Source organism: Callithrix jacchus, chromosome 3 (assembly GCF_049354715.1).
Source record: "Callithrix jacchus isolate 240 chromosome 3, calJac240_pri, whole genome shotgun sequence".
Classification (NCBI taxonomy): domain Eukaryota; kingdom Metazoa; phylum Chordata; class Mammalia; order Primates; family Cebidae; genus Callithrix; species Callithrix jacchus.
This window is the reverse complement of record NC_133504.1, coordinates 192,290,382-192,302,446: the sequence shown is the minus strand read 5'-3', so window position 1 is coordinate 192,302,446 and position 12,065 is coordinate 192,290,382. Positions and strand designations below refer to the sequence as shown.

Sequence of the window (12,065 nt, the reverse complement as noted above, 5' to 3'; positions counted from 1 at the left end):
TGCGGGTGATGGGTGGGGAGTGGGGCTGCTACCCTGAGGTCCCTGTGGGTGATGGGTGGGGAGTGGGGCTGCTACCCTGAGGTCCCTGTGGGTGATGGGTGGGGAGTGGGGCCACTATCCTGAGGTCCCGGTGGATGATGGGTGGGGAGTGGAGCCGCTACCCTGAGGTCCCGGTGGGTGATGGGTGGGGAGTGGGGCCGCTACCCTGAGGTCCCGGTGGATGATGGGTGGGGAGTGGGGCCGCTACCCTGAGGTCCCTGTGGGTGATGGGTGGGGAGTGGGGCCACTACCCTGAGGTCCCTGCGGGTGATGGGTGGGGAGTGGGGCTGCTACCCTGAGGTCCCTGTGGGTGATGGGTGGGGAGTGGGGCCGCTACCTTGAGGTCCCGGTGGATGATGGGCGGCTTCTGCCGGTGCATGTGCTGCACCGCCCGGCACGTCTGGTAGAAGATCTTCAGAACCGTGTCACATGACAGCGGACCTCGAGACTCCATTTTCTTTAAAAATTCCACCAGCTGCCCTAGAAGAGAACGAGACTCACACTGAGGGAACAGGGTCTGGAGGCCAGAACCTAAGACCGCATCATGGGACTTCCCCAAACTACACCGAAAGGAAAACCCTCACTTTCCAGCCCAAGCAACAAAAGGACCAGAGGCGACTCCCCTTGACCTTTCCTGCCTGGCAGTCGGGACACTTGCAGATGCGAAGTGGACTTGGCCACACGGGAGACTTCCTGAAGGCCGGGTCTGCATTTGCGACCGCGTGACCACCTAGATCGGTGTTTGCACAGAAGCCACCCCTTTGTGACTTGACCTCATGCTCGGGCTGGCTGCTGTCTGCAACGTCAGACCAACTGTGGCTCCCACGTCACCGACGGGAGGGAACAGGAGTGGCCGGGAAGAACCTCTGGAGTTACTTGGACCCAGGAAGACTCTGCTCAGGGCGCCCACACGGTGGCATGCACTTCTGTTTTCAACAGACCCTGCGTTTGTTCTGGTGTTGCCTCTTTCCTTGCTTGGACAGGGAGTGCTGTCCAATTCTGTGTTCAAAACGCCAAGAACCTGGACGACCTGCAGCCACCACCCTCTACCATTACACCATCGCCATGGAGCCACTAACAGCGCTCTGCCCTCCCTGGCCCAGGCTACGTTATGGACCCTGCCACACTGGGACGCTGCCTTTTCCAGCCACAGGCTGAGTCAAGCCCACCCTAGGCACTTGTCCTGTCTTTCCTTCAGCTGCTAAGAAGGGGTTGCAGGTATGAGAATGCCCACCACAGCCCCGGGTACGAGACCCCCACCCAGCAGCAGAAGCCCCACAGTCAAGTGACACAGAGCAGAGGCCGGTGTGCACCACGCGCCGTGAACATGGGAACCACAGCCAGGCGTCACCAACACGGATGGAAGACAAGTGACCACAAACACACAAGTGCTGAATCCTCCAAGTGAACACTCAGTGTCCTTAGATGACAGACGATCACTTCACATTCGCAGTCTCAGCCTATGCGTGGCCCACACCCCAGGGACCCCATCCTGCTGTGGCTGGCTCCTTCCAGCCCCCATGCCCTGGCCTAACCAGGAAACCAAGGAGGGCCGGGGTGGCAAACAGGGCTGAGGACCTGCTGGGGCCCAGAGCATTCACACTATGAGTCACCCCAGCACCCCTATGCAGCCCCCACCGATGTCTAGACCCAACCCATCCTGCTGCTACCCTGGTCTTACGCTGGGTCCTGCCAATTTCAGCTGCCTACAGCCCAAGCATGGCAGCATCCCTGGGGCTCTGACTCCTGCGCCCCAGCTGTTCGGCCCCATGCTCCTGCCCAGCTGCTGTCACCCTCTGCTCAGCCCACTCCATGCCCCTGATGGCCACCACCCATGCAGCCGCAGAGCCCAGACCATCACCACCACCCACGGGACCCGCCCAGGGCCTCCCCCATGCTGCCTGACCTTGCACCCTCAGCCACACCAGCCTCCCTCCCCCACCCCGGACCCTCACACACTGCTCTTGCCACCAGAATGCTTCCCATACCGCCCTTCCGCTCACCTCCCAGGGAGCCAACTCCACCCACACCCCCTAAACGTGCACCCTTCCCCATGACTCATTCTCTCCTGGGTTCTTGGGGCCACCCAACAATCTGGTGTAGGCTTGGATCAGCTGTGTGGCGAGTCACTGAGACTCTGGTGCCTGCACATAGCAGAGTGTGCATACAACTCAATTCAACCACTCAGCAGACGCAGCCCTGCCATCTAAGGCCCAGTGTGAGAGAACAGACAATGTGAACGTGAGAACATGAGGACGTGAAGGCCCGGCGTGAGATCACAGGCGGCGTGAGCGTGAGGACGTGAAGGCCCGGCGTGAGATCACAGGCGGCGTGAGCGTGAGGACGTGAAGGCCCGGCGTGAGATCACAGGCGGCGTGAGCGTGAGGACGTGAAGGCCCGGCGTGAGATCACAGGCGGCGTGAGCGTGAGGACGTGAAGGCCCGGCGTGAGATCACAGGCGGCGTGAGCGTGAGGACGTGAAGGCCCGGCGTGAGATCACAGAGACAACACAAATGTGAGGATGCTCACCGCAGCTCGGGCTGGCCACGTTGGAATTGACTCACAGATGGGACGTGCCAGATGTCACGAGCACAGCCCAGTGCGGCCTCCACCTGCCGCCGAGTCTCCAGGCACCCAGCTCTGCGGCCCTGACCCTCAACCCCAGGTAAGAGCCCCCCCTCCAGTCCCACCACAGCTGCCTCAAAAGCTTTGTGCCTGACTCTGTGCCCAGAGAAACGGGGTGCTCAGCCAGAGGAACAGACCCAGGAGAGGCTGAGGCCAGGCCTGGGGATCAGCCTGCCCTCTAGGCTGGCTCTGGCAACACAGGTGGGACGAGTCCGTGTCAGTGGTAACTGGCCCCTGTTCAGTGCCTCATTCTCAGTGAGAATAAACAGGGTTTTAAAAGTAAAAGTTCTGTATGCGGCCAAGTGGGGAACAGCTGTATGGCTCTTCCCTCAGAGGGCACTGGAGGGGATGCTTCACAGGAGGGCCGGGCACATGTCTGGAGCCTGCCTCGAGGCCTCCACCAGTGAGGCCTGTACCTGCAGCTGCACAAGGTGCCCATGTCCTTCCCGCTTCTCAGAGACGCCGTGGCTCTCCCCAGCACAGCTGTGCCATCCACAGAGCCCTGCGGCTCAGCTCTCCAGCCGCACACCCAGCTCCAGGTGGGCAGTCCCAGGAGTGTGCCAGCAGGTGCACGTGCTAGTTTGCCTCCTGCATTTATGACTTGAGGGGCTGGGCCTGACCCCTCTCCCTCCCACGGCATCCCATGCAGGGGCGGCACTGAGCCGCTGGCTCCACCCCTCCCCACCACCCTAGGAATGCACTGGAAACGAGTGGCTTCCATTCTCATACCCGTCCTGCTCAACCTTCCAAAGCCAGGATGTCTGCAACCGAGATTGCCCCTTGCAAAGGCGTTCTCACCTCTCAAATGATAAGCAAGGGACATAATCAGCAAACCATCCATCACTGGACCCACAGGAAGCCCGTCTGGGCTTTATCCAGGCTGAACCAAATGCTGGGCAGACGGTGGGCAAGGCTCACACTGCAGCAACTGCAGCTCCAGGAAGCCTGCAGGCCAACACACAGAGGGCCTCGGATGCAGCCACACCAGCCTTCAGGATGGAATGAGGCGAAGGCACTGTGTGGAACGACGCCGGAGCAGGGTGCTCTCGCCAGTGATCCCAGCGCTTCAGGAGGCCTCGGTGGGAGGATCACTTGAGCCCAGGAGTTCAAGACTAGCCTGGGCAACATAGCAAAACACCTCTACAAAAATACAAAACTTGGCCAGGCACAGTGGCCAACACCTGTCATCTCAGTGCTACAGGAGGTCAAGATGGGCAGGTCGCTGGAGCTAGCGAGTTTCAGACCAGCCTGGCAACACGGCGAGACTCTGTCTCTAAGAAAATCTCACTCTTTAAAATTAAAGAGTAGTCATGCACACCTGTAGTCCCAGCTAGTCCAGAGGCTAAGGCGGGAGGAATGCTGGAGTGCTGGATTTTGAAGCTACAGTGAGCTATGAACCACTGCACTCCAGCTTGGGCAACAGAACAAGACCCTGTCTCCAAAAAATATGTCTGAGAGGTCAGGCATGGTGGCTCATGCCTGTAATCCCAGCACTTTGGGAGGCTAAGGCAGGTGATCACCTGAGGTCAGGAATTCAAGACCAGCCTGACCACCATAGAGAATCTCCATTTCTACTAAAAATAAAAAATTAGCTGGGTATGGTGGTGCATGCCTGTAATCTCAGCTACTCAGGAGGCTGAGGCAGGAGAATTGCTTGAACCTCGGAGGCAGAGGCTGCGGTGAGCCGGTATCGTGCCACTGCACTCCAGTCCAGGTGACAAGAGCAAAACTCTGTCAAAAGTACACACACACACACACACACACACACGTAAATATATGCGCCTGATACAGCAAATTTTTTTAAAAAGGAGAATTACATGAAGTAGAATCTCATTCCTATAAGCACCCATACAACTCTGTGCTGCTGTTTTGAGAGGGAGTCTCACTGTCACTTAGGCTGGGGTGCAGTGGTGCGACCTTGGCTCACCGCAACCTCTGCCTCCCAGGTTCAAGCAATTACCTTGGCCTCCCAAAAGTGCGGAATTGCAGGCATGAGCTGCCGCGCCTGGCCTAACTCTGTGTTGCTTGTATTTTGTCAGTGAGTACGTTCTTTCATAATGAAAGCTGATGACAATGGGAGACACCATGGAGCGCGAGGCCCATGGCGCTCGTTTCACGCAGCATGAATTCACAGGATGAATTCACATCTCACCAGTCTCAGCACCTCCCAGCTACGAGGAGGTCCCAGAAGCACAGCCCAGGAGCTGGTGTCAGAGCCTAGAAACATCCAGGGAAAAATGTGTCATGAACAACAGAGACTAACACACATCGCAGCCGACCACACAGAGGAGCCTTGGTGGGGCCCTGGTGTGTATGAGGGAAGGGGAAGGGCTGGGAGCCTTGGTGAGCCCTGGTGTGTATGAGGGAAGGGGAAGGGCTGGGAGCCTTGGTGAGCCCTGGTGTGTATGAGGGAAGGGGAAGGGGAAGGGCTGGGAGCCTTGGTGGGCCCTGGTGTGTATGAGGGAAGGGGAAGGGCTGGGAGCCTTGGTGAGCCCTGGTGTGTATGAGGGAAGGGGAAGGGCTGGGAGCCTTGGTGAGCCCTGGTGTGTATGAGGGAAGGGGAAGGGCTGGGAGCCTTGGTGAGCCCTGGTGTGTATGAGGGAAGGGGAAGGGGAAGGGCTGGGAGCCTTGGTGAGCCCTGGTGTGTATGAGGGAAGGGGAAGGGCTGGGAGCCTTGGTGAGCCCTGGTGTGTATGAGGGAAGGGGAAGGGGAAGGGCTGGGAGCCTTGGTGGGCCCTGGTGTGTATGAGGGAAGGGGAAGGGCTGGGAGCCTTGGTGAGCCCTGGTGTGTATGAGGGAAGGGGAAGGGCTGGGAGCCTTGGTGAGCCCTGGTGTGTATGAGGGAAGGGGAAGGGCTGGGAGCCTTGGTGAGCCCTGGTGTGTATGAGGGAAGGGGAAGGGCTGGGAGCCTTGGTGGGCCCTGGTGTGTATGAGGGAAGGGGAAGGGCTGGGAGCCTTGGTGAGCCCTGGTGTGTATGAGGGAAGGGGAAGGGCTGGGAGCCTTGGTGAGCCCTGGTGTGTATGAGGGAAGGGGAAGGGGAAGGGCTGGGAGCCTTGGTGAGCCCTGGTGTGTATGAGGGAAGGGGAAGGGGAAGGGCTGGGAGCCTTGGTGAGCCCTGGTGTGTATGAGGGAAGGGGAAGGGCTGGGAGCCTTGGTGAGCCCTGGTGTGTATGAGGGAAGGGGAAGGGGAAGGGCTGGGAGCCTTGGTGAGCCCTGGTGTGTATGAGGGAAGGGGAAGGGGAAGGGCTGGGAGCCTTGGTGAGCCCTGGTGTGTATGAGGGAAGGGGAAGGGGAAGGGCTGGGAGCCTTGGTGAGCCCTGGTGTGTATGAGGGAAGGGGAAGGGCTGGGAGCCTTGGTGAGCCCTGGTGTGTATGAGGGAAGGGGAAGGGGAAGGGCTGGGAGCCTTGGTGAGCCCTGGTGTGTATGAGGGAAGGGGAAGGGGAAGGGCTGGGAGCCTTGGTGGGCCCTGGTGTGTATGAGGGAAGGGGAAGGGCTGGGAGCCTTGGTGAGCCCTGGTGTGTATGAGGGAAGGGGAAGGGCTGGGAGCCTTGGTGAGCCCTGGTGTGTATGAGGGAAGGGGAAGGGCTGGGAGCCTTGGTGAGCCCTGGTGTGTATGAGGGAAGGGGAAGGGCTGGGAGCCTTGGTGAGCCCTGGTGTGTATGAGGGAAGGGGAAGGGGAAGGGCTGGGAGCCTTGGTGAGCCCTGGTGTGTATGAGGGAAGGGGAAGGGGAAGGGCTGGGAGCCTTGGTGAGCCCTGGTGTGTATGAGGGAAGGGGAAGGGCTGGGAGCCTTGGTGGGCCCTGGTGTGTATGAGGGAAGGGGAAGGGGAAGGGCTGGGAGCCTTGGTGAGCCCTGGTGTGTATGAGGGAAGGGGAAGGGGAAGGGCTGGGAGCCTTGGTGAGCCCTGGTGTGTATGAGGGAAGGGGAAGGGGAAGGGCTGGGAGCCTTGGTGAGCCCTGGTGTGTATGAGGGAAGGGGAAGGGCTGGGAGCCTTGGTGAGCCCTGGTGTGTATGAGGGAAGGGGAAGGGCTGGGAGCCTTGGTGGGCCCTGGTGTGTATGAGGGAAGGGGAAGGGCTGGGAGCCTTGGTGAGCCCTGGTGTGTATGAGGGAAGGGGAAGGGGAAGGGCTGGGAGCCTTGGTGAGCCCTGGTGTGTATGAGGGAAGGGGAAGGGCTGGGAGCCTTGGTGAGCCCTGGTGTGTATGAGGGAAGGGGAAGGGGAAGGGCTGGGAGCCTTGGTGAGCCCTGGTGTGTATGAGGGAAGGGGAAGGGGAAGGGCTGGGAGCCTTGGTGAGCCCTGGTGTGTATGAGGGAAGGGGAAGGGCTGGGAGCCTTGGTGGGCCCTGGTGTGTATGAGGGAAGGGGAAGGGGAAGGGCTGGGAGCCTTGGTGGGCCCTGGTGTGTATGAGGGAAGGGGAAGGGCTGGGAGCCTTGGTGAGCCCTGGTGTGTATGAGGGAAGGGGAAGGGGAAGGGCTGGGAGCCTTGGTGAGCCCTGGTGTGTATGAGGGAAGGGGAAGGGCTGGGAGCCTTGGTGGGCCCTGGTGTGTATGAGGGAAGGGGAAGGGGAAGGGCTGGGAGCCTTGGTGAGCCCTGGTGTGTATGAGGGAAGGGGAAGGGGAAGGGCTGAGAGCCTTGGTGAGCCCTGGTGTGTATGAGGGAAGGGGAAGGGCTGGGAGCCTTGGTGGGCCCTGGTGTGTATGAGGGAAGGGGAAGGGCTGGGAGCCTTGGTGAGCCCTGGTGTGTATGAGGGAAGGGGAAGGGCTGGGAGCCTTGGTGAGCCCTGGTGTGTATGAGGGAAGGGGAAGGGGAAGGGCTGGGAGCCTTGGTGAGCCCTGGTGTGTATGAGGGAAGGGGAAGGGCTGGGAGCCTTGGTGAGCCCTGGTGTGTATGAGGAAAGGGGAAGGGGAAGGGCTGGGAGCCTTGGTGAGCCCTGGTGTGTATGAGGGAAGGGGAAGGGCTGGGAGCCTTGGTGAGCCCTGGTGTGTATGAGGGAAGGGGAAGGGCTGGGAGCCTTGGTGAGCCCTGGTGTGTATGAGGGAAGGGGAAGGGCTGGGAGCCTTGGTGAGCCCTGGTGTGTATGAGGGAAGGGGAAGGGCTGGGAGCCTTGGCGGGCCCTGGTGTGTATGAGGGAAGGGGAAGGGGAAGGGCTGGGAGCCTTGGTGGGCCCTGGTGTGTATGAGGGAAGGGGAAGGGCTGGGAGCCTTGGTGGGCCCTGGTGTGTATGAGGGACGGGGACGGGGAAGGGCTGGGAGCCTTGGTGAGCCCTGGTGTGTATGAGGGAAGGGGAAGGGGAAGGGCTGGGAGCCTTGGTGAGCCCTGGTGTGTATGAGGGAAGGGGAAGGGGAAGGGCTGGGAGCCTTGGTGAGCCCTGGTGTGTATGAGGGAAGGGGAAGGGCTGGGAGCCTTGGTGAGCCCTGGTGTGTATGAGGGAAGGGGAAGGGGAAGGGCTGGGAGCCTTGGTGAGCCCTGGTGTGTATCAGGGAAGGGGAAGGGGAAGGGCTGGGAGCCTTGGTGAGCCCTGGTGTGTATGAGGGAAGGGGAAGGGCTGGGAGCCTTGGTGAGCCCTGGTGTGTATGAGGGAAGGGGAAGGGGAAGGGCTGGGAGCCTTGGTGAGCCCTGGTGTGTATCAGGGAAGGGGAAGGGGAAGGGCTGGGAGCCTTGGTGAGCCCTGGTGTGTATGAGGGAAGGGGAAGGGCTGGGAGCCTTGGTGAGCCCTGGTGTGTATGAGGGAAGGGGACGGGGAAGGGCTGGGAGCCTTGGTGAGCCCTGGTGTGTATGAGGGAAGGGGAAGGGGAAGGGCTGGGAGCCTTGGTGAGCCCTGGTGTGTATGAGGGAAGGGGAAGGGCTGGGAGCCTTGGTGAGCCCTGGTGTGTATGAGGGAAGGGGAAGGGGAAGGGCTGGGAGCCTTGGTGAGCCCTGGTGTGTATCAGGGAAGGGGAAGGGGAAGGGCTGGGAGCCTTGGTGAGCCCTGGTGTGTATGAGGGAAGGGGAAGGGCTGGGAGCCTTGGTGAGCCCTGGTGTGTATGAGGGAAGGGGAAGGGGAAGGGCTGGGAGCCTTGGTGAGCCCTGGTGTGTATCAGGGAAGGGGAAGGGGAAGGGCTGGGAGCCTTGGTGAGCCCTGGTGTGTATGAGGGAAGGGGAAGGGGAAGGGCTGGGAGCCTTGGTGAGCCCTGGTGTGTATGAGGGAAGGGGAAGGGGAAGGGCTGGGAGCCTTGGTGAGCCCTGGTGTGTATGAGGGAAGGGGAAGGGCTGGGAGCCTTGGTGAGCCCTGGTGTGTATGAGGGAAGGGGAAGGGGAAGGGCTGGGAGCCTTGGTGAGCCCTGGTGTGTATGAGGGAAGGGGAAGGGCTGGGAGCCTTGGTGAGCCCTGGTGTGTATGAGGGAAGGGGAAGGGGAAGGGCTGGGAGCCTTGGTGAGCCCTGGTGTGTATGAGGGAAGGGGAAGGGGAAGGGCTGGGAGCCTTGGTGAGCCCTGGTGTGTATGAGGGAAGGGGAAGGGCTGGGAGCCTTGGTGGGCCCTGGTGTGTATGAGGGAAGGGGAAGGGCTGGGAGCCTTGGTGAGCCCTGGTGTGTATGAGGGAAGGGGAAGGGCTGGGAGCCTTGGTGGGCCCTGGTGTGTATGAGGGAAGGGGAAGGGGAAGGGCTGGGAGCCTTGGTGAGCCCTGGTGTGTATGAGGGAAGGGGAAGGGGAAGGGCTGGGAGCCTTGGTGGGCCCTGGTGTGTATGAGGGAAGGGGAAGGGGAAGGGCTGGGAGCCTTGGTGAGCCCTGGTGTGTATGAGGGAAGGGGAAGGGCTGGGAGCCTTGGTGGGCCCTGGTGTGTATGAGGGAAGGGGAAGGGGAAGGGCTGGGAGCCTTGGTGAGCCCTGGTGTGTATGAGGGAAGGGGAAGGGCTGGGAGCCTTGGTGAGCCCTGGTGTGTATGAGGGAAGGGGAAGGGGAAGGGCTGGGAGCCTTGGTGGGCCCTGGTGTGTATGAGGGAAGGGGAAGGGCTGGGAGCCTTGGTGAGCCCTGGTGTGTATGAGGGAAGGGGAAGGGGAAGGGCTGGGAGCCTTGGTGGGCCCTGGTGTGTATGAGGGAAGGGGAAGGGGAAGGGCTGGGAGCCTTGGTGAGCCCTGGTGTGTATGAGGGAAGGGGAAGGGCTGGGAGCCTTGGTGAGCCCTGGTGTGTATGAGGGAAGGGGAAGGGGAAGGGCTGGGAGCCTTGGTGAGCCCTGGTGTGTATGAGGGAAGGGGAAGGGGAAGGGCTGGGAGCCTTGGTGAGCCCTGGTGTGTATGAGGGAAGGGGAAGGGCTGGGAGCCTTGGTGAGCCCTGGTGTGTATGAGGGAAGGGGAAGGGGAAGGGCTGGGAGCCTTGGTGAGCCCTGGTGTGTATGAGGGAAGGGGAAGGGGAAGGGCTGGGAGCCTTGGTGAGCCCTGGTGTGTATGAGGGAAGGGGAAGGGGAAGGGCTGGGAGCCTTGGTGAGCCCTGGTGTGTATGAGGGAAGGGGAAGGGCTGGGAGCCTTGGTGGGCCCTGGTGTGTATGAGGGAAGGGGAAGGGCTGGGAGCCTTGGTGAGCCCTGGTGTGTATGAGGGAAGGGGAAGGGCTGGGAGCCTTGGTGAGCCCTGGTGTGTATGAGGGAAGGGGAAGGGGAAGGGCTGGGAGCCTTGGTGAGCCCTGGTGTGTATGAGGGAAGGGGAAGGGGAAGGGCTGGGAGCCTTGGTGAGCCCTGGTGTGTATGAGGGAAGGGGAAGGGGAAGGGCTGGGAGCTTTGGTGAGCCCTGGTGTGTATGAGGGAAGGGGAAGGGCTGGGAGCCTTGGTGAGCCCTGGTGTGTATGAGGGAAGGGGAAGGGGAAGGGCTGGGAGCCTTGGTGAGCCCTGGTGTGTATGAGGGAAGGGGAAGGGCTGGGAGCCTTGGTGAGCCCTGGTGTGTATGAGGGAAGGGGAAGGGCTGGGAGCCTTGGTGAGCCCTGGTGTGTATGAGGGAAGGGGAAGGGCTGGGAGCCTTGGTGAGCCCTGGTGTGTATGAGGGAAGGGGAAGGGGAAGGGCTGGGAGCCTTGGTGAGCCCTGGTGTGTATGAGGGAAGGGGAAGGGGAAGGGCTGGGAGCCTTGGTGAGCCCTGGTGTGTATGAGGGAAGGGGAAGGGGAAGGGCTGGGAGCCTTGGTGAGCCCTGGTGTGTATGAGGGAAGGGGAAGGGCTGGGAGCCTTGGTGAGCCCTGGTGTGTATGAGGGAAGGGGAAGGGGAAGGGCTGGGAGCCTTGGTGAGCCCTGGTGTGTATGAGGGAAGGGGAAGGGCTGGGAGCCTTGGTGAACCCTGGTGTGTATGAGGGAAGGGGAAGGGGAAGGGCTGGGAGCCTTGGTGGGCCCTGGTGTGTATGAGGGAAGGGGAAGGGGAAGGGCTGGGAGCCTTGGTGAGCCCTGGTGTGTATGAGGGAAGGGGAAGGGCTGGGAGCCTTGGTGAGCCCTGGTGTGTATGAGGGAAGGGGAAGGGCTGGGAGCCTTGGTGAGCCCTGGTGTGTATGAGGGAAGGGGAAGGGGAAGGGCTGGGAGCCTTGGTGAGCCCTGGTGTGTATGAGGGAAGGGGAAGGGCTGGGAGCCTTGGTGAGCCCTGGTGTGTATGAGGGAAGGGGAAGGGCTGGGAGCCTTGGTGAGCCCTGGTGTGTATGAGGGAAGGGGAAGGGGAAGGGCTGGGAGCCTTGGTGAGCCCTGGTGTGTATGAGGGAAGGGGAAGGGCTGGGAGCCTTGGTGGGCCCTGGTGTGTATGAGGGAAGGGGAAGGGGAAGGGCTGGGAGCCTTGGTGAGCCCTGGTGTGTATGAGGGAAGGGGAAGGGGAAGGGCTGGGAGCCTTGGTGAGCCCTGGTGTGTATGAGGGAAGGGGAAGGGCTGGGAGCCTTGGTGAGCCCTGGTGTGTATGAGGGAAGGGGAAGGGCTGGGAGCCTTGGTGAGCCCTGGTGTGTATGAGGGAAGGGGAAGGGGAAGGGCTGGGAGCCTTGGTGAGCCCTGGTGTGTATGAGAGAAGGGGAAGGGCTGGGAGCCTTGGTGAGCCCTGGTGTGTATGAGGGAAGGGGAAGGGCTGGGAGCCTTGGTGAGCCCTGGTGTGTATGAGGGAAGGGGAAGGGGAAGGGCTGGGAGCCTTGGTGAGCCCTGGTGTGTATGAGGGAAGGGGAAGGGGAAGGGCTGGGAGCCTTGGTGGGCCCTGGTGTGTATGAGGGAAGGGGAAGGGGAAGGGCTGGGAGCCTTGGTGAGCCCTGGTGTGTATGAGGGAAGGGGAAGGGCTGGGAGCCTTGGTGGGCCCTGGTGTGTATGAGGGAAGGGGAAGGGCTGGGAGCCTTGGTGAGCCCTGGTGTGTATGAGGGAAGGGGAAGGGGAAGGGCTGGGAGCCTTGGTGAGCCCTGGTGTGTATGAGGGAAGGGGAAGGGGA

At 61.5% G+C, this 12,065-nt stretch overlaps 1 protein-coding gene across 8 annotated transcripts in view; it reads right to left on the bottom strand.

Moving 5' to 3' along the window:
• Positions 1-12,065, bottom strand: part of GAK (cyclin G associated kinase) — a 103,555-nt gene that overhangs the window by 73,456 nt on the left and 18,034 nt on the right. For all 8 annotated transcript variants that reach the window (XM_078367749.1, XM_078367751.1, XM_078367752.1 and 5 more), the window contains exon 5: positions 377-519. In XM_078367749.1, the coding sequence (XP_078223875.1) occupies positions 377-519 (143 nt within the window). The remainder of the gene's footprint in view (positions 1-376; positions 520-12,065) is intronic.